Source organism: Phalacrocorax aristotelis, chromosome 2 (genome assembly GCF_949628215.1).
Source record: "Phalacrocorax aristotelis chromosome 2, bGulAri2.1, whole genome shotgun sequence".
Classification (NCBI taxonomy): Eukaryota; Metazoa; Chordata; class Aves; order Suliformes; family Phalacrocoracidae; genus Phalacrocorax; species Phalacrocorax aristotelis.
In genome coordinates, this window is record NC_134277.1 from 40,849,209 (window position 1) to 40,872,370 (window position 23,162).

General features: G+C 35.0%; 1 protein-coding gene across 1 annotated transcript in view; it reads left to right on the top strand.

Annotated features, from left to right (window-relative positions):
- The window catches only part of KCNH8 (potassium voltage-gated channel subfamily H member 8), a 207,724-nt gene that overhangs the window by 100,062 nt on the left and 84,500 nt on the right, over window positions 1-23,162 (top strand). Inside the window, exons 6-7 of the mRNA XM_075085701.1 lie at window positions 636-763; window positions 3,450-3,690. Coding sequence (XP_074941802.1) covers window positions 636-763; window positions 3,450-3,690 — 369 coding nt within the window. The remainder of the gene's footprint in view (window positions 1-635; window positions 764-3,449; window positions 3,691-23,162) is intronic.

The following is a 23,162-nucleotide window of genomic DNA, read 5'->3' on the forward strand; positions in this document are numbered from 1 at the left end:
CAAACCTTTCCAAAATGGTGTTCAGTCTTTACTCTTAATGGATTTCATGTCACTAAGGAATGTGTCAAGTGATTATGCCAGTGACCATGTGGTGGGACAAGAAATCTAAACGTGTGAATATAATAATTGGATGTTACTAATGAGCAAGCCTGAAAATTAGCATATTCTGACATAACAGAAGCCTAGTACAAGTCATATTCTTTGTTTTTAAAAAGCACACCACAGAGATTTTTTTTTCTTTCGCTGAAATGAGAGAGAGAGTAGGAACACCTTAAGGACATTTTAAATGGTTACTCCTAGCCATGCTTGCCTCTGGTCAGTAACCACTATTTCATTTTCTGAAACAGTAGAGAGTACATTTGTCTTACCTATGAAATTATATGTTGGAATTAATTGCTTCTGTGTTGCATGAAGGTATTTGACAACTAAAACTTTACAGTGATTTTTTACCGTTCAGGAGAAGGTTTGTGGTTTTTTTTCTTAACTGCAAAAGGTTATGAAAAACTAAGAAAAGGTGTGTATAATCTTTGCATTTAGTCCCATTTCTACCAAAGTCCAAAATGTGGGTGGTTCAGCTCCCAAAGGTTAAAGTGCCATTTCCTGATGTTTATTGGACTCTTACTTCTGTTCTGCAGAAAAATGGAAAGGAAGAGGAAGAGCAGGGTCACATTTTGAGTCAGCACGAAGACGGAGTAGAGCTGTCCTTTATCATATCTCTGGGCATCTACAAAGAAGAGAGAAGAACAAATTAAAAATTAATAATGTAGGTGTAATTCTTCTTTTTTTCAAAAATGTACTCTTTGTACTGCATTTTTAAGTGCTGTAAAAGGTCAGAGGGTACCTGAGAAATGTCCTAATCATAATTTTATGGTAACAAAAAGAGTAAAGTGCAGTTCACTTAAGTGCAGTCCTGCCTGCTATGGTATTTGTTACACTTCATATAGCAAGACAGTGCATTTAGCCATACTGTAAACAGACATTCATTTAACTCCAGAAAAGCCACATTATAAGATTTCTCAGAACTTAATTTTAGGTTCCAATTTACCTTACTGCCCCAGCTACTTCATTTCAATAATTACTATTTGCCAAGAAAATCATGAAGAAACTCAGGGTATTACTCTAGCCAAAAATCTCTATGATGTGTAAGTTCCAGAAGGTCACACTTATTTTAGGCAACTTTTCACATGAATGCCTGCGACTTTGTGCAGACTAAATTTATCTTTTCTTTTCCTAATTGAAGAAGTAATGTTTCTTTCTTTAATTACTTCCGTGTTCCTCTAGTAACTACAACTAATAAGTAAGTTCATAAACACCATGTGAATGTTGCAAAAAAACCCAAATCAAACAATAGACAAAACCAAAAATACAGCAACAGAAAGACTTCTAAAGAAATATGTTCAGGAGAAAGAATAACTGTCCTGCTCTATGGAACTATATTTCAGGAGAAAAATTAATGCAGAGGAAAACTGGAGAATCATATGAAATCCATGTGTATATATAAAAATTTGCTAGAATAGCATCTGAGAGCCCATTCAAACAGTGAGACCCTATAGTTATTAGAAGCAGGGGTAGCAAAAAGGAATAGCTTTTCTTAAAATCTCAGAACAGTATTTAGTTTCTTCTTTGTATATCATTAACATCAGAAAGCTAAAATCTTTGACAGAGCCATAAGAAGAAAATGGTGGGGGTTTTTTTGTTTTTAGTTTTGGGTTTGTTGGTTTTGTTGTTTGTGGGGTTTTTTTTGTGTTAGGGGGAGGATGGAAGGCAGACAATGGAAAAAGTAGCCAAAGAACACAGAACATGAACACCCTAAAAAGATGATCTGCCACTGGACACGTTCTTTTCATTGGTTACCAAAATTGAGCAGCAGCGCACATATATCATCCTAGACATAATTACATCAGAAATTAAAGGCAAAAAGACTTGGTATAGATTAAGGACATGAAAATACACAGCTGATATATGCCTCAAAGGGCACACAGGAACTTCAGTTGAATGCAAATACTAAAAAATGTTAAGTGTTAAAAAAAAGGTTAAAAAGCTAAAAAGGTTAAGAAGTTAAAGGTTAAAAAGTAAAAAAAATGTTAATGTTGAAAAAGTGTAAAAATAATTGTTAAAAATCTGGAAAATATTACCAGGTCTTCCAGTGATATTTTCATAGTAATATTTTTTAGGAACAATACTTTTAATTAACTTTCGGTGACTTTCCTGGACTGTCAAAATCCTAGTGCAGATGATATCATACAGATTTAAAACTTTTGTTGTCAGACTAATTTACTACCTTTAGTGCATAGATTTTTAGAGTTATGAATTGGAATTCATAAGAGGAGCATTTTCTTCTCTGTGATTAAAAATGTGCTGATGTTAACAACATCAGTGAGGATTCAGCCCCTAAGATTCATGAATGAGAACAAGAATGGAGAAGGCAAGGACATCAGTATTTCAAAAGAAACACAAAGAGAAAGGCTGTGACAGGCAAGGCAAATGCAATTAAGCCTGCGGTCATGCAGTTGTTGTCTTTTTATATTCATAGTGAATAACTTCGAGATCAGAAGTAATCTTAGCTTGCTGTATACACAACATTGTCTTGTGGGGCTCTTCATTACTGGAACAGAATTAACCAGGGGCACAATGACAGTGAGCAAGAATTTTGTTAGTAAATAATACAAGACTCTTCATGTAGCATATGCTGCTTTTAAGGAGGGTTAGATGACAAAGACTCGAGGCATGTGATGAAGCTTGGTATAATCTAATAGTGAAGGTAGTCAGTTCTGGAGCTGTATTATGGAGGGTCTCCATTGGTATTTTGGTTTAGATCAGGAGTGCAATTTTAAAAAGAATCAAAAAGTTATTCCTACTAATTGTGCTTTGGTTCATAGCAGTCTCAGGCACACAAACTGGATTCTCTCAGATGAAACTAAACCAGGAGAGGCGCTCCCACCGCTTATAGCTACTCAGTTCACAGGACCAAGCTAGAGTTAGTCTGAAACAGTCTCCTTACAGCTCTAAAATATGTGTAAGAAGGATGTTTTGTCTTCAGCACCATCTCTTCCTTTCTATATATTTATTCTTATTTGCAGGTACTATGTCCTCATGTATACAAAGCTTTAGCCTATCTGTCCAGCAGAAAAATGTTGCTTTTCAGTCAGAATTCACCCAATAGAAGAAATAATTTGCCAGATTCGGTTCCCTCCTCATTCTATTTAATCTGTTCCTTATTAATCCTCTTCCTACCCCAACTTTCACAAAAGTTATTCCATCAACAGAAGAATCTGTCTAAATAAGTGTGAGGACTACATTAGAAAAAAAATAGCATTAGTTCTTGCCTGCATATGAGTATGTCATATTTCTCTATGCTTTTAAAGAAAAACAAATTGCTGCATTGGAAGAAATGTGTCTGTGATCAAATTTCTGTTTTGTCTCATTTCCTTTTTTTCTCTTTTTTTCAGAATGTTTTTGTAGATAAACCAGCATTTCCAGAATACAAAGTTTCAGATGCAAAAAAATCCAAATTCATATTGTTGCATTTTAGCACTTTTAAAGCTGGCTGGGACTGGCTGATTTTACTGGCAACGTTTTATGTTGCTGTGACTGTACCTTACAATGTTTGCTTTATTGGCCATGATGAGCTGTCTACAACTCGAAGCACAACTGTCAGTGATATTGCAGTGGAAATTCTTTTTATCATTGGTAAGATATGTTTGGGGTTTGTTGGGATCTCTTTTTTGACATTTAAGGTTTTCACAGAATGTATCATATGGAAGAGGAAATAATCGTTGCCTTCACAATTTTAAAGAAAACCAATTTTAGCTGCATAGTTTGAGATTTTATCTGAACTTTAGATCACCTTTTCTTTTCTTTTTTATTTTAAATTGATTCAAGTAGGCCTGCTGTTACTCAAAAGGGACCTTTGACCTTATGAAAGGCTGAAAACCGTTGTTTTACCCTGTGGATGCCTAAAACCTTCGCAATGTAGGGGTGTGCCTTGAAATTACTATAGTGTTGCTAATAATGTACTTCTTTTTAATTACCTTTCACAAACACTTAGAAGACCCATGAACCACAAGTTGAAAATCACTAGATTTTAAAAACTAATGATATAAGATTAAACTCTTATTGCAATAATGCAAATGTACAGTATCAATATGCAATACTGACAACTGGGATAGAATTTGAGAGGCACAGGTTGCAGCTTGTCATCTGGTCTGTTGTCTAAACTTTTTATTTCAATGATCCATTGAATTCTTGTACCTTTAAAGAATTAAAAAGAAGACAAGGTCACGTCTGCTAGTAGCCTTGTAGCAAAGGAATTTCTTTTATATATTACCTTTTTTCATTTCTTTGTGAATATAGAAAAGAATCCCTGACTGTGTGACTAGAAAGTCACACAGATTTTCCCCCAAGTTTTTATTGTTGTAATACCACTCAGTGCTGTCACACTGACAAACCATAGCTCAGAGCTGTTGCTAATATGCTGGTGGAGAAGCTATTATTTTAAAGAAATAAGCAGAGTATGTGTGTCTTGAATATGAAAATGCTTAGGACGGGTTGTAAGAGAGAAAAAAAATTAACAAAATAATAAAATCAGCCTCAGATTTGAAACTTCTTTTTCTATTTTTCTCTATTTTTTCCCTGAAAAAATGTAGCTTAACTCATACATTAAAAGCAATGTTATGATCATCTGTAGGAGAACTAAAGAAGACTGAAACTTCTTAAATGCTAAACAATTTAAAATGTCGTTAGTTTAACAAAAGTTTTTCTTACAAAAACTTTGAAAAGTTTATTCCATTTCCCTGACAGCTTTACTGTAGACAGTAAGACTAGTAGATGATGTGGCTGATGGAAGAATCAGCTGCCACAATGGATAAATATTTGTGTTTCCTCCTTTGGACATTGATTTGTCTTTAGGTTTAAGGTCTAATTTTCCCCTTTTATGTTCACTATTACATCTTGGTGGACTCTCTCATGTTAATGTAAGCAATCTACATTGAATAATACTCAAGCACTGCAGTAAGAAACTCACATTCTGCATGTAGATAATGGAAGATCATCTTTTGTCTTGTGTAAAAAGAACAAGGCTATGACTCCAGTCAGTCATAAATGATGCCACATTCCATTTTAAGGAATAGAAAATGAAATAAGTCCACTTGATTTACCTGAGCATCAATACAAAAACAGTAAACTCAAGGTTAAGATATTTTGATAATGGTTGTATCCTTCACCCCACACCAGTGTAGATAACTGGTTTGTGTTATGAATGTGTTCATTATAATCTGAGCACAAGAGAGTATAAACAGTATCTAACTGATTTATGTGCTGTAGTATTCATTTGAAGCAAGACAGATGGTGTACTGTTCAGTGCTACTTTTCTATTTATATCCTTTGCTGGAAATACAGAATTCTTATATCAGTAAGTCAAAAGCAATGGTATCTCTATGATCAGTAGAGCAGCTGGGTAAGAAGAATAAAAGGAGAAGATTTTCTGTAAATTTTACTTCATATTTTCTGGTTAGAGTTTCAGGTCCATCATTCAGGAAATCAAGCTATGGTTGTAACTAAATACATTCAAAGAAAAGTGTGTAAATTGCTAGAAAAGACTTCTTTGCATAGTTATGTTACTGGTAACCACAAACACTGTACTGTAGCATACCAACATTCCTCCCCCACAGTTTCAATAATGGCTCCATTTTCCACAAAATTATTATTTCCAAAGTTTTTATCTGTTTTAAATTTGCGGCTTTGGGGAAAGGTTTATGGAGTATTTTCAGGATGTTCTCATACTGCATTTAAATCTCTGCAGTGAATTTAAAGAAAATAGTGTGTTTAGAGTTGCATCTTAATGGTCCCTTGTCCATTAAAGTATTGAATGAATATGTATGTCTTGGAACACATGTAAGATTGACAGCATGCATAAATTTAAGCATAAGTTTCAGGGCATTGTCGCACTGTGGCTCTGACAATCACATCTTTGATGGATGATCTATGTGCTTTGAGATACGTCAATGAGAAGCAATGAGTAAAATTTTTTATGATGCTGCTGCCTCAAAAAGTCAGTAGGGAGATCTAAGATGGGGCCTTCAGCTGTATTACACCTCTGTAATCATGAATCAAGGTGTTACAGCTCTGTGATCATGGACTGGAAAAAAAAAAAGAAAGAGTTTATCTGCTTTGATTTTATTTGGATTTCTCAGAATATAGAATAATATTTCCTTTCATTTTTATCTGTTGTCAAAGGGAGCAGAGACATAACAATGAAAAGGGAGAGATGTCTGCTCATCAGTTCAAGGGAAAGAATAGGGTAGAGGCTAAGGTTTTCCTTTAAGCAGAAGAGTTTGAATAACTCTATCGGTTTAAAAAAATCTTTAAGGCTTACCCAATTTGTGATTCAGCATATGTTTAAGCATGATAAAAATACATATGGAAGTGTTCTCCTGACTTGGGGTGCTTACAAGTAGGAGTGTTATCTGAACTAAATTACAAGAAAAGAACACATCTAACTAGAGGTTTAACTGCTTTAGCCTTGAAAGTTCTCTAAAACATAAACAAGATAAAAAATAATAATAACAACCCATTTCATGATGTCTTTTGGGAGGAGATTGTAGAGGGAATACAATTAAGGCTTCTCAAATTAAGTTAAAATTAGTTTTATTTTGATGTTTCCTGTATATGCCAGTGCTTTGATAACTTGTGTGATGTGATGTTTATGTGTACTTTCAGATTTCTTGTCCTCTGTAACGTGTGTAACCTTTCTCTAACCTTCCCCTGTAAATAAATATTTAGCTTCCTCTATCCAATGATAGTTTAATACTAGTTTAGTTTTAGAATTTTTTGACTGTCGTATGTAACTTAAAATCATAAAGAGGTGGAGAGAATTTTTTTCTAACATCAGTGTATTTAATCAAATACATTAAAAAATTATCTTAGAAAGTGTTTCATCTGGTGCATCAGATTACCTGCTTTACTGCACTATTTACTTCAAAGTTTATGCCACTTAATTTGCATAGGCAGTAGCTGGATCCTTCATTTGTAGACAGGTATATGTGGGTGGCTAAAGCCTATTGAAACTAAGAAGCATGATGAATCTTGATTCCTTTTCAATATATTTGTAAAGTAATGTTTTCTCTTTTTTGGGGAGAAAAACTAGGAGACCAGTTCATTCCATTTTATTAGTAATAACCTCTTGATTGCATAACTTTTACTCTTCTTTAACTATCATGTGTAGTGCTTTTCTTTCTGTAACTTTCATTCTAGTTTTCAGATTTTGTCTCTTTTTTTTTCATTCTTAAAACATTATTGAACACCTTAATGAAGAAAGTAACATTACTGAAAAAAATATCAATACTTTATTGCTAAATGCTCAGACTCACTCACAGAACTATTTGAATAGGATGCCTTCAACAGGAGTTGAAATCAATGCAATGGTTCAGAGAAAATATGCATAGGCTTTCAGAGTAATGGTAATACATTATTTGCTGGAGAAGATCAAAGGTGTCTGAATATTTTGTCTCCTAATGTGGCCAGGAACAACTATAGAGAGAAGAGCTATAAATATAAATGACCTTTAACTTTTAATTTTAGTCTTCTCTTTGTGGATCATTCAGTTTCTAGTAGAAGGTGGAGAACCCTGGTTAATAATTATAGGTATAAAATTATACTCTTTATAAACATACTGGTAACAGTAATTTCAAGTGATTTTCTGCAACGTGCTCCTTTGCCTATCTGGGGAAAAAAAAACCCATACGCATCCTTTCCCCCACTCTCCCCACACACACGCTCATCTGAGGATTTTACCTATGGCTTGCACTTTCAAGAGAGAAAATTCATCATGGTTACTAAGATCACTTCTCTCTGGATGTGTATATCTCTCTCTTGTTAAATACTATTTAACAAAGTGTTTTATCAGCTATTTCAGTTTTTAAAAGCACCATGTTTAGAAGCCCTAAAGCTGTGATATGTGTTGCATAATACTATAGATTAAAGAGACTTGTTGGCCCATTAGTGTCTATCACAAATGTAAATTACTCAAAATCTTTCCAAAACTGTCTTAAATCATATGAAGCTCTTGAGTCTCATACATTTAATATGTAGAGATTTTAAAATATTATACAAACCCAGTAGAAATTCATATCGTCATTCATGACTTACACATTCATTCAAGTGTGCATATTATTGTATTGAAAATAATATATGATAAGCAAAATTTGTTTGAATCAGATGAGATAGTATTAAATGCTATAGATTTTATTAGGTTGCTTTAAATTAGAATGTTTGTTTCATTTTTTTCTCTCATGTTCTTTTTCATTATTACAATGATTTTCATTTCATATCTTTGCAAGTGCACAGAAGGTCATGCAAAACATTATCTGTGTCTAGGGGACCTGGCATCTAAGAGGAGCTGTGCGTTTTGAAAGGAAATGGCAGTGTTTTGAACTATATTTTAGAAAGTGTGCTTTCAGCCCCTAATATGCTAAAATTCACGTAGACACCAAGGGAGTGGTTTGAGTTTATCTCTGAGCATCAAATGATCTCATCTGAGAGGTGAGATTGATATGAATAAAACACGAAACTGGATAGAGTCATATTGTTGATACACCTAGTATTAGGGAGCGAAGGTCATAATAAATTTTTTGTGGACTATGGATTACCTAGTAATGTGAATAAACAGTACAAAATGTTTTTGTTGAAAAGCAGTAATAAATTTCCTAAAGATTCTCACTCAAATTGTCAAACTGGAGTTGGCAATACCACTATATTGTTAGAATTTTTTCCAATAGCCATCCTTACATACCCTTGTAGGGAGTCCAGATGCTAGTTTGCACACAAGATGCTGTTTCCACGCGTGAAAACATCCTCCTGGACATAAAGGAGACAAGCATAAGCCACAATAACTTAGAAGTGATCATCTCCACAAAATTTTTCTGTATCTTCCCGTAGATGCAGATAAATGTTACAATAATGGAGGCACACTGAAAATATGACTTGTACTCCTCTGCTGTCTCCTTCTCTTCATTTGTGGAGGTGTGATGTCATTGTCACACATCATTAGCCAGCTTCTCATAGAATGAAAACCTGTATGCTTGTAGATCTAACCAAAGTTTTAAGAAATCACTGCCCCAAAATGTTACTACTCCTGAAGTTGGGAAGTACCTTACAGTTAAGGCAATAAAACTGTTCACCTGAACATTCCTGAGGCCAAAATGAACTACATTGACTTAAACTACTGGTGAAGTGGTTACAAGAAGGGCTCCTTGTGTATTGTGCCATGCACCATCAAAGTTGAAGGTAAAATTCAAGAAACAAGTACTTAAAGTACTGAACATGCTCCATTCTGAAATCTGATTTTGTGAAGGAATACCTAAAACAAAGCAAATGGATTATGCAAGGTAAAGGCCTTTTAAAAAACATGTGTAAGATGATGGGAACCTCATGAGTATAGGCTTGAATATGCAGCATTTACCATATGTAATTACTATTCTGGGGAGAGCTTTGTAGGCAGCTTATAGCTGGGTCAAGATATTCTGCATCTGTTCTTCTGGCAAGTATAGTCACTGTTCCACGTCTCAGCTGCCCTACATGAATCTCTCCAGACAGATTTTTTTCCTACTTCCTATATCACAATGAGACTTGTAACATTGGAGTGACAGGCTTCTGAGCACTTAAGAGTGCGAAGGGCACTTAAGAACTGACTCTTCATCTTTTTTGTTTGAACTGTGGTGCTGTCTGAAAAAAAAATAATGAAACCAGCAGTCTGAAAAATCTTTTGTTTCACCTATAGTGAATCCACATATTGGGAAATGCTGTAGTAATAGTTTTGTATGTGATTTTCACTTTGCTATGTTTCCTTTCAGAAGGTGTACAAAGTTAAAACTACCCTATTATATGGAGTATGACTGACTTGCAGTATAGCTATAACCAGACTAAGTTTGTATTTAGGATTAGTATCCTATAACACAATGGTAAAACAACACTATATTTTTCAATAAGATTAAAGCCTTTTAATTAACTATCTAGGTAATTTCCAAGGAAATACTTAGATGCTTTATAGTTTACCTTATTTTTTGTGAGCTTGTACGTGGTCTGTTTCATATTTTTTTATGATTTATGGTTAATGTCCTATATACTATATACATGGATTGTTGTGAAGCTGCATGAGGCAATTTCTGAGAAAATATTTCAGGTTTCCTCCTTGGAATTGGTCAAAAATGTTAAGTGCATTAAGGAGTTGCCCTGTTGCCCACTGAATGTTTTACTTGCTTGATATTTTCATTGTTGTCTCCAGCATCTGTGTAAAGTGAATTCTATTCATGAAGTACCTTACAACTACCTTTGCTTCACACACATTGAATTTAGTGAAAAGTTAACTCATATGACTGATGTTTCTTCATTCTTTGGAATTGCTTCTTTCTGCCATATTCCTGCAGATTCTATTAAGAAAATTACCCATGTAGAAACTTCCACACTTCTGCGGTCACCAATGCTAGCTTCTTTTCAAAGCAGAGCTAGAAGTTAATTTTGAATTCTTTGCTTTCCTTTCAAGACTCCAAAGTCTGTGTCTTCCTTTGTAGAAAAGTCAATATAATATAGTTACTCAATATGCTCATGGGTTGAGTCTGTTTTAAAAAGACAGAGCATAGTTTATAAAAAAATCTTCCCAGTGTTTAGTATGTTATTGTGAAGGTCATGAAAAGTGATGCTTTTCTGGCATATCAGCTTCTGTAGAACTGAGATTAGCTAGTCCCTGCTTAACACCATCATAGTTAAGGAGACCAGTCTGAAAAGGTGAACCCAAGAGGCAGAAAATCAAGGAAGCAGATAAAAGAACGTGGCTTTTTCTTTATTCAGTTTGTGGTCTTTTGTTCGGTTTCATGATATTGGGATTCAAATTTATGGTCTCTTAGCACAGTAAAGAGTTGCAATTAAAACATCCGTTTTACCATTGGTGTGCTGGTCATTCTGTGTGTCTCAGCATGCCCACAGTAATGGGTACAGCAGTCTAAGTGTGGTGTTTTGTAGAACATGCCATGCTACTGCATTAATACTGACTGTACTATACTCCAGGAGGGAGTGACTTGTGTTACCACAATTGCCATTCAAACCACTAATGCCTTCAGATTTCAGTTTTTTATATTAATGGGTAGTTTACCCAAGTAAAGCAGTATTTCCACTTGGGTATGACTTCAGTATCCCATTACCGTCCACTGTAAGAACAAATAGTAAGTAAGAGCAAATCAGTCTGTCAGTTACAGATGGATTTTGGGAATCAGTTCTGCTGTGATCCGTCATACTTGAGAAAAGACCTTGCTCCATTAAAATTACTAAACTTCTTGCCAATTTGTCAAACCGTAACGGAGCAAGGCTGAGAGTATATATCATAGCACTGCTTAGAACAGGGACTGTGCCACTCCTCGTGTGCTGTACAGTGACAACCATCTTGGTGTCCAATTGTAAATAAACTCTTTTCACTGGAGAAATTTGACTGGTAAAACAGCTTAATGTATTCAATGGTGACATTAACAGAACAAAGCCTATGAATTACATTCATTCCACCCAGCAGAAGCTTTTTTTCAGAGGTCCATCATATTACATGAATGTGATATCCTTGTGCTGAAGATTTTAAGAATTTGTAGCTTTAAATTATGTTTCCATTGTTCATCTGAACGATAATTGTCCAGTTACTGAGATAAGACCTCTATAAAAGAGTTTCTTTGACTGGAGGTATAACATGCCTCTGAAATGAGGTTCCCAACCTCTGTGACTACAGACACAAACCAAATGGGGTTGTTTCCAAAATATTCTGAAGTGTTAATGGCTAGGAGAAAACATTACTGGGAGTTGCACCCAAGGAAAAATATGACAGAGAGGTATACTTCATAGCCAGATTTTACCATCTTAAATGTACTGTTGCTTAAGGACTAATTCTGATCCTTTTAAGTAATTTCTCTTTAATGATCATGGTACTCAGTAAGATTTTTTTCTGTTTAAGCTGTGGAAGAGAACAAATTTTTCTACTTAACAAAATGCCATCCTGGTGGTAAAATGGTGGTTTTGATATTCCTTTTTAAATTTCAAGTCCATTAGGACCTACACTTTGTATCTTGGGATACATAGTTTCTTTAATTTCTAGCAGTATAAAATTTGGACTAGCTCCTTCCTTCTCGCTTTTACCTACGTCAACACCATACATCTGAGATTTCAGTTATATGTAGTTTTATAAGACCTCTCAGTTCATAAAGATTCTTATGATAAAGAAAAATTTGGACAATCTAGTTCAATCCTAAATATAAGATATTTAATCCAGTTACTAATATTAGCATAAACATGTTTTCCTGAAGGACATCAGCTCTTTTTCAAAGACCTCATAGAAAGGAGAACCCACAACTCTACTCATCTATGGCTTCTAAATGACATATTTCTTTTCTGTATTTTTCCATCAGCCAGCAGAAGTGACATCTTGTTAAGTGTTTAGTACTACTGGTTTAAAACATTACTACCTGCTGATTCTTAGTTAGGATACACTGGATTGTAATTTCACATCCAATATGACACAACCATGCTTTGCTGCTCCATTCTAAAATTAGATAAGATTTATTGAATACATCTGTTTTTTCTACAAGATTAATAGCTTCTCTCATAATGGGGTGCCACTAGTACAAAGGAACTAAAGTTGCAGATTAGCTGTTCTTTCCTAATACATGTAAAACTGTAATTTTCCTTCATCCTAGCTACAAGTGATTTCTTTCTCTCTCCCATACAGGTCTAGATTTTCCTGTAAAATCTTCAGTAGTTTATGCTGATTGTTACTTAGTATCTGTTCACTATTTGTTGTATCTTTCTTAAAAATAATAAAAAATGCTTTTTCTTCAGCAGCTGTAACTGGCTGTTACAAAGACTTATAATTTTGTTATATATTATTATTTATGTAATGTATATTATATTGTTTATTGATTATATAAACCTCCTACATTTAGGGGGTTTGTTACTAAATCTCTGTTGGGTTTTTTTTCGTACACTTTATTTAACTTCATAATAGCCCAGGTTCTTAAGCAACAAGTGTAAATAAGCATTACTTTCCTTTCCTATATAAAACCAATATCATCTCCCTCACCTTATCATGTCAGCATCTAAAAGAAAATCATCAAGCTGATTGTGGTAATAAACATTTTGAGGGGATATGTTGAGTTCAGAAATCACACTTCCATTTGTTACTAGGAACACCTAGGTTTATAGTAGCAGCAGAATACAAAAAATAAGAGTTATATGGGGGCAGATAAATTGTTCTTCAAGAACATAGCACTTATATTTCCTGGAGTCTTTCCTAAAAGCTCTCTGAACAGATTCTAATACCATTATCCAGATATAATTCAATAACATTGGCTCAGATAGATCAAAGAGGGAAAGTATTTGGGGAAAGTATTGCTAGCTAAAGACAATCAAAGTAAAATTGCATAAAGGAAGACAAAAAAAATAAAAAAAGAAATAAGAGAAGAGCTAGTTGTACCTTCTAGAAGAGAGAGGTGGTGTAGGAAACTGTCTGTTCTGAAAATCAATGGGGTTAATATACCTAAATCATTTAGGTCTCAAGCACAGGATTGAATTGCTGTAGTCTAATAAGAAATCATGCATCACCCAATCCCCTGGTTACTGCTTATATGAATACCACTTGCCCTAAAGGTGCAGGATTTTTCACCTTTATTTAGTTCACAGTAAAAGAGGTAAACTGAGTTATATTACCTAGCATCTGCTGCAATCTAAAATTGTGCCATGGGCAGTTATTGAATCATCTGACTAATCCTAAATTGTTATTCTGATGTAGCTTGATCATATGTCTAATCCCAGCAGGATTTATTCTTAAAAAATCAAGCCTAAAGAGAAAAAAAATATTGGCACAGCATAATCAACTGCTTCAGGTAAAATAGTCCTGTTTATGGGTAAAGAGGTTCAGCTGGCTACCATATACATTTTTACCTCTGGATTATCTCTTCTTTTTTCTTTTTCTTTTTCTTATTTCTTTTTTTTTATTTTTTAACAGGGATTAGAAATTGAGAATATATGAAACATGTATTGTACCTTCAAAATTGGAAAAGGAATATTATTCTGGAAAACATCTTAAGGATTAATGTGATAGTTTAGTGAATATCAGTTTATGGTTTTCACTCTTTTTGTATCATTTAGAATTGCAACCTGCATTATGCACTAAGTAGAACCTCCATTTTCATTAATGTAATCTTTTTTTTCCCTTTGTTGAACACCAGTTTAAATTGATATTTTCATACAATTCACTGAGTGGATGTGTCTGTGTGTGAACGTGAACATGGCAGACATCTAGATAGGGATGTCTTGGTAAAGGATGTGATGTCCTACAGAGCTTTAATTCAAGAGAGGTCACCAAATGGTTCCAAAACCCTGTGGACTTGCTCAGGGTTCCCAGCTCATTTATGCCCAGCTATGAAATAAGTTGTCTTTTCATAGGAACTGAGCATAGCTAGGGCATGGATTTTCACACTGGAAGATTGTGAAAAGGAAAAGGGTCACCAACAGGAGAGTAAACACCATAAGATCACTCCGATAAGGAAAGGAATAGGTTAGAGCTTTTCAGTTAGATCATGGTATTGGCTCGAGAAATTTTGAAGGAAAATATCACAAAAGCATATAGCCATGGTAATTGCAAACTCAGAAGATGTTAGGGTAATGGTGATCCCAGCCTTCTGATTTACTGCTGTGGATACTGTGTAAAAGCTTAATTGGGACAAAATATATAAATAAATTAGGAACTCTGATTGCATGTAGATTAGCAATTTTTAATGCAAACACTTTCACAGCTGAAACAACTGGAGTTTTGTTTTGTAAAAATGAATTTTCTTTATTTTTTCAGTGTAACTTCATAAGAGTTTTAGAGATTTTTTTTTTTTTTTTAAAGAAAGGTATGTGTGCCCATATCTTATCAGTAGTGGAAACAATAGGCTGAGAGAATCCATGCAGATTGAGCTAGTTAGCCATGGGATCCAAACAGAAGATAAATTAGAGTCAAGGTTTAAGTTTCAGGTTGATTGTACCAAATAGTTTTAAAAGATTGGTCAGTCACTGTTTATTTTCTCTGCATGCATCTTAGGGTCTTAGTGCCTAACAGGGCTTCTGGTTTACCTTGTGTGGGGTTGGTAAGGGTAGGTCTGCAGGCTAGAGGGAAGGAGGAGCAGCGCTGGAAAAGCAGAATGGAACTGCATCGACAGGTGCACATGGTCAGAGGGTGTGAGGAGCAGAATCCCGCGTTCAGACATAACAGCACAGCAGTGCTGGAGGACGTGGGGTGAAAGCAGCAGGCATGTAAAAGAGAAGGTGAGGGGATAGGAGGTGTGAGATTTGCCTAGGAAGACTAGGCAGAGCAGTCCTGAGGGTGATTAGCCATTGATTTGCCGTTGAATTTTTCTTAATATGAAGTGATTCTACATGACCTGGGTGTGGAAATTTGAGCTGAAATACCTGAAAAAGTGGTTTATTTAAATCTTTGGAGGTGGGGGGTGGGGTGGGTGGGGTGCAGGTGATCTGATTGCTTGTTCCAAACCTGTTCAAACTGGAGATCTTAGGTTTTCCCTATTGAGCGTTGCCAGGTCAGGTTCATCTTTGTGTTTGACAGCAGCAAAAGTACTTGTTGCTTTGCGGACTGACGCACCTAGATTCTGTTAAGGTCACAGGCTCACCTGCACAGCAGTAGGCAGGGAAGGAGAAAAGGTCTGCAACACAGGTCAAGGCTGGTTTAAAATCCATGGCTGTTTGTTAACAAAACAGGTGTATCTACACAAAAACATGGCAAATCTGTGGAAAAAAGGCACCTTGTACTTTATGTATGACTTAAGGGCCTTTCTCAAAGTCAGTAGGATGGTCTAGACTTTATCTTGATCTTTAATTCACTTGAACTCTGACTTTTTGCTGTCTAATTTTAACTGATATTGAATTATCTAACTTAAAATAAGATCCTAGTTCTTTCATAGTGAAGACAAGAATACAGAGGCTTCACCCGTTCCTTCCTCTCTACATCAAATATAAAGGTGATACTTTAGATATGTGTGTGTTGCGTTTCCGCACAGAATCTAGTTGAGTCAACCAATTTGATATCGTCTGCTGTTATTCCTCCTTTAGTTTTAGGTAGTTTTTTAATGACATTGCTCACGTCAGAGACATTATTTACATCCCTATTCTGCTTTCCTGAGCAAGTGGTGTGATGTGTGTAGCTTGCAAGATCATTTAAAATTATGCTTTTCCAGCCTACCTGGAAAAAAATTGCACTGGGATAACTTCAGAATTTTCTTCTGTAGTAATAATGCATGCTTATTGTTAATGATCTGTGTTAGGAGAGCTGCTGAAACAGGAAAGGGATGGTACTTCTTGTCCCAGTCTGAAACAAACATATCAAATACAGCTTTAAGTATGAAGCTTGCACAGGTTGAAGTTTGTTGTTAGAGCATACTTAAAGGTAATATAGTAAAGTATAACTCCTGCAGAAAACTTTTGTCCCCCTAATTGTCCAAAGATATTAAAGTCACTTCATGTATGCTTTAACAATCTGCTCAGAGGTTAAATATCCCTCTTGCTGTTTTACAACTGCAATCTGTGAAATTTTTGCCCTTCATTGTCTGGAATCTCCAAAGCTTTACAGTACTGATGCTTGTGTTGAATTTTCAAAATTTTGTTTTGACAAGTTAGTTTCATTGGTAGGTAGAAGCACAGTAAAATTCACAAACTATTTATAACTTACTAAATATTCCACAAGTACTTTCAGAATAGGTTACTGTACAGTTTTTTGATGTTCAACTACTCTTTGTTACCTCAGTTTGCTTACCATTCTAGTTGACTTTGAGCAAAACAATTGTTTTTAAAAAAGAAAAACAAAAGTTAATCTTCCAGTTTTTAAACATCAATCCCCAAACGACTGTGTAACATGTAATTCCTAAAAATAATAAACTCTTTCAGGAGAAATGGTCATTTCTCAATTTACGTTAAATATTTTTTTGTGTTTTTAGAAGTTTCTTGCCTCAGGAGTTCTGTTTTAATTTTTTTCCTTTGCAGCTTTCTCAGTAAGTACTTTAGCACAGCAGTTAAGCTGTAAATAGGGTTGCCTAGATGAAGAAACTGTTTACACTCAAGTATAGCTCAGAAAGCTGTCACAAAATAAAAGATGGATCACACTCACCTACCTCCCTCTGGATTTTTAGCTAATGAGTTTGTTGCAGAAAGAAGCACTTACCATTTCCTATTCAATTTTTTATATATATATATATATAAATGTTATCTGGGGCTTTTGTCCTAAATTGCTTTGATAAGAAGGCAGAAAGGGGTGCTGTGCAGAAAAACCTCTAATCTCTTCAATCTTGAACAGTGAATTCCATATGCACATTGATAAGCCTTTGGTGTACTGGATGGCTTAGGGGAATTTAAAACAAACATTTATCTCCTTTTCTGTTAAAGCTTTAGTTGTTTCTCAAATGCTAATGTGCAATAAGTAAGCAAATCCTTTTTCTAACTTTGATAACTACACACTGGAGGTTTCTGAGACAAGTGAGGATGAGACATTTCAAAATACTAGTGATGCAAATATCCTTATATTTCTTTCTTACCTATATCAAGCAAATCTACATGAAGTATTTATGTATGTGGCTGGTGCTACCATGCTCATCTGTAAATGTGAATAGTAATCAATTAGCTCTACTAAGCAACTGTGGAGCTGAACTGACCTCCTGGCTCATTATGAACCATATGAAATCATGCTAATTTCACATCTTAATTGTATTACGGAAAATTTCAGAACATTTCTGTAGCTTTAAGAATGCAGGGCCAGCTGAGACTACTTGGTTATCTAATCTAAAATTTTATATCTCTGATTCTACTTATATGTTCTGTTTAGCCTAAGGATTTTGTTGAATGAAAACTAGTTCTTAAAGCATGAACCAATTACAACCTGCAACACCTCAGTCCATGGAACCAGATAACCTTGGATATGTGTCTAGGTCACTTTGTATTAAGACTTTACACTAAATCTTGAAAAATTTGAAGGATCAACACTGTGCCAAAACAATTAGAATTCCCACAAAGATTTAATTAATTTAGGACACTCAACTCTAAGGGGTAAAAGGGAGGGAATGGCAGAGATCAAACGGTCAGAAATACCATAGATTCACTACTGGCAGTGTATAGGTTAACTGATATATGTCAAATGATCATAGCAGACTGTCTAGCTTCAAACTTCAGGGGACAGCATAAAACATTACTGCCAGTGAAACCTGTCAAGTAATTCTTTTCCAGACTCAAATATGGCATGCATCCTAAAGAAATCTTTTCTGATACCTCAAATGAATGATCCAACATTCTCTGTGCTGAGTCTCCTTCTGCCTCTTCTCTTTGCCCTCAGTAGTGTATCAGTGGGGGACAAAAATTCTTCCTGGCTTGTTGCATATAATGGCTAACAGGCTTGAAGAGAAGATCTTACTTTACCCCGTCTTAGTGTAGCCTACCTAAAGAACATGTAGGGAGAAACGCAAACCAATCTTTTTTCCCCCCTAAAACTATGAAATAAAGGGAAAAACAGAGTAACTCATTGCTGCAAAGAATGATCAAGAAAGTCAAACCTGCCTTTCTTCTCCCTAGCCCATGTAAATATATATATATATATTCGCCACATGTACGTAAGTTACGAGTCCTTGTATATGTGTTTTGTGCTTGAACGTTAACTTAGATATCTTTAGTATGATATTGTGTTATATGAGTATTTAACTTGAATCCAAACGATGCGAGTTCATTACCGCATATACTAAGTCATGTTTGATTTCCAAAATTAATTTACCTAAAGTCAATGTCTGCCTAGGGTAGCTTATTTTGCCCAGGGTAAGCTATCTGTGGGTGAAGACAAGTCAGTTCTCCTGTTAGTATTCTGGAGCTGAGTAAACCAAGAAAGTTGAATATATAACATCATGTAAAGTGAAGTCCAGATATCTTTTTGTAATTATTCTCATTGTGTTTTCCTTTGCCTTGAGGTGTGGGGTGCTAGGGTTGTATGCCTGCGGTTGTTTCACCAAAGGCACAAACGGTTTTCTATTCACAGGTGATATTCTGGGTTCTGCGACAGCTTTGTGCTGAGCCCATACTGACACTCTTAGCTATTAGAAATCTCTTTTGGTGTCATTTTTTTCCAAGTCAGAATCTTCCCTTCTACAGATATTTTTTTCCTTTTTGGGTCTTAGATGTGTTTTGCTTATTATAAGGAGATATTTGACCCATTTTATGTTTGGATTTGGATCGGCCATAGTCATTTATCTTCTTTGTTAAAAACTGCCGTATCACTGTGAACTTAATCAGCCAAGATGAATCCTCTAGCAACAGTAACAACCTTTTGAAACTGAGCAGAAAGCCAGGTTCAGCTTTTGATTTATGTGGTCTCTCATTCTGGTTAATGCAGACCTTCAAATTACAATGATACAGGATGAAATAACTTGAGCACATCTAAGTATTCTGCAGCAATCCAGTAGTCTGATAGCTGTATCAAAAAGACATAATTTTCTTAGCAAAACGGAGTGTGTTGATTTCACACCCTCCAAGAACTTATAGCATTATACTTTAACAAGCATTCTTATCGCTACACATTTAATATATATGCCAGAATGATCTGCTTTTCTTGTGATTAGCAAATCTATTGTTTTCTGGATCATCGCTTTCAGTGCTCATCCCCCCAACCCCCTAAATTATTAAATTATTGTGGATAATTCAATTTCCTTGGCATTTCTCCAATTTTCTGAGATTTTTATTAAAAGTTAATACTGGTGATTCAGAAAGTGTCTCTTAGTGAGTTCCACTTAGAATATTAGGTGGAACTTTGTCTTCAAAAATCTCCTTGAAATGTCTAATGCCTCCTTTGTTACATGATAAGCTCCTGTACCATCTACAGCATCATTTAGAGTGATAAATCTTCCTACTTCATTCCAAAACCAGAGCTTTAGTTTTCTTCTTTTTAGAAAATAAAAGACAGGAGGACTATAGTGTTCTATACATGTCTTCAGCTTTGTTAGTCATTTAAACTTAAGTACATTTTGTTCTCACTTTCAAACTTTGATTTTGATAGTCACTGATCTTTTCTGCATTTCAGTTACATTTTCTGCGTTATTTTGTATCTTACAATTTTGTGAGGTTTTTTGGTTTTTTGTTTAGAATTTTTTAAGTAGGAAGGCTTATCAGTTTTCCTTAATGTCCTGAATGTTAGTTCATGCTTAAAATTTGTTCCAAGCATATATCTTGATAAAACATTTGGGGTCTTCAAAAAAGTTTCTTTTACGCTTCCAAGTGCACATCTTAGATTATCTCATATTTTCACAGTGTCAATGTATGATAAGATTATGTTTTCCAGATTCAAACAGTAACTGATTTTTAGTAAAAAATGTCTTCCCCCCCCCATTAAAATGTATTACAACACTAATTTATCCCAAACTGCCACAGAACATCTAATCCCATTGTAGGTAGTTATCATTTTTTTAGAAACTGTTAGGGATTTTTATTACTAAGCTTGTAGAACAACCAGTATGTATCTGAATCTGAAGGCACCTATGATGCTATGTTTATCATCCTATGTAATATGCATGGATGTTATTTTTCAGTAGCTGCCTCTCTTTTTGTGGGCATAAGTTGTCCTTGCAAAAAAAGCATACATTCATTGTTTGTGCCCGTTTCACTGCCAAAGTAGAACAGCCATAAAAGTGAAAGAGAGGATGAAATATAGCTGAAAAATAATTTCTACTATCCACATTGAAGAATTTGAAAATAGTACACAAAATATCAAAATGTTTTAGAATGGGAGCTATTAATATTTATTAATTATAAAAATGTAAAAATATGCAACAGAATTATCCTTTCTTTAAGGGTGAAAGATATGTATATGAAAATATGTATATGGCAATGATATTGATTAAACATGCATTTTTCTTACTACATATTAAATGGAAGTTTAATTAATATTTTATATAAGCTGATCTATCCTAGAAGTGCTTCTCTGATTATGTTACAAAAACTTAAAGAAAAACTCTAGGGTGATGAAACTTTGAAGCCTGACCAGGGTTATTTCAGTTAAGAGGAAAAATCCTAGTGTGTAGAATGAAACAATACTTTTAGAGAAGCTATGAATTTTATCAGATCCTTTTGTGGTTCAGCACAATATAAATCCACAAAATGGGTATCTCAGTGCAAATCTGAGCAGAATTAGACAAGATGGTAAAATTGACATTTTTGTAAAACATTATATCAACGTTTGGAAGTGCTTTAGGCAAACGTTCTTACACCTTGTGCCCCAGGAATGTAGAAATCCATTCTTCATAGCTTCCTTCCATCATCGCAACGTGCAAGCAGCACATCACAACAAACATGGAGGAAAGCATCTCTACAAGTACATTAAAGGAAAGAAAGTCTGATACTACTGTTCTTGAGATGGAAATGTTGTCATGGATACTGAGTGACCACAACAGAGCTCCTGCTCAAACCTGGATAAGAGTTAATGATTTGTCCAAGTGTCAGCTACTCCATTATATTTAAAATGAAGTGTAAGCAACTGTGTAAAGTTAGTAGGTGGATGGATTTAATTTTCAAACTTCTTTGCAAGAACAATAGTGTGAACTCTGTTGTAGGACTTCAACAGTAATTTCTGCATGGATTGTGTGGCTGCCCTATTTTAGTATCTGTGTTCATAAGGCATGAAAAGGAGTTGTTATAAAATACTGGATCTGCCTGGTCCAAACATAGAAAACACCAGCCCTAAGCATTTGAGTCCTGTAGGTACCAGTCTCCAATGCTATCCTGGTATAGTAAGAGTCAAACAATTTCGATTTTTAATGTTCTTTTAGTATGAAAAATTCTAAAATAAAATTCTGGAAAAGTGCTTTAATATAGACTAGTGGCAATCCATGCCCCCTCAATGAGGCAGCATTTTCCATTGAGCTTTTATAACATGTCAGATTGTTTTATGTCAAGGTGATTTACCCAGTTAAGATGAACCTGGTCAGATACTTTTTCTCTTGCTCTGCTTTACAGTGCTCTCCTTTACTGTTAAGTCTATGTGTTGGCTGTCCTCATTATACTAGTGACATAGTTGAAAAGTGTCAGTTCCAAAGCCTTCTTAATTCAGAAGTAATGGCACAGAAGAAAAAACTACAATAAAAAAAAAGAAAACATGACAAAAGGTGAAAAACAATCTCCTTGATAAATGGGAAAATTCAGGAAAGGTGAAAAATACCTGACAACCAGGACCTAATAAAATCTGGCTCATTTAAAGAGAGCTGCATAAACGTTTACTTATTCCAATTTCAGTGTTCTATATAAGCATAAGGTTTTGGTTTTAAAATTTTTGATTTTCAAATAAATCATGGGAAAAAAGTCTTTTAATGCTCATTTTTGCATTTTGCTGTCTAGGTTGTACAAAAGCTTGCAAATGAGACAAAGCTCACCCGCTGCTCCTTTTACGGCTCTAGTGGTAGCAATGCTTTGTGTGTCATGTTCTGGAAAATCTATCCTTCGATTTTGCTTTCTGAGGGGTGTCTGTTTATACATGCTGGTCTTTGCAGACGGTCCTCATATACTGAATGAAAAATGCAGAATAAAAGGTGTATCAGAAATTAGGCATTCATTCTCAGATGTGTATAGCAGGAAGAAAAGTTCTCAGGCCCCAGAAACTTCCTGCAAAACCAAGAGCAGATGAATCTACTACCACTGCTAGTAGTCCTACTACTACCCACTTTTTAGCTCTAACTTGATTTGCATTAAAAGCAAGTTACAAAACTAGTACTGTTAGTGTTCATTATGTTTTAATTATAAAGAGAAAAAAGTTGAGGTATGCTTAATTTTTAGGACTTCGTCACTCTCTTTTTTTCCAAGAATGTGCTGAATTGGAGTAGGTTTACATAGCACACAGGAAACTAGCTGTGAGGAAAGGAAATATCTGCATCTAAAGAGAAAACAAATCCCTTTAATAGACTGAAATTATGAAATACATATATTCTGTGTTTATTTCCATTTGAGAAGCAGACACCATCTTCCTATACCTTCACCCTGCTGGCATGCAAGAGGCTGAATTTCACTTGTAGGTGCTTCCATTTGGCATTTCTTACTCCCCTTCCCCAGAGGCTGTAAGAAACATCTGT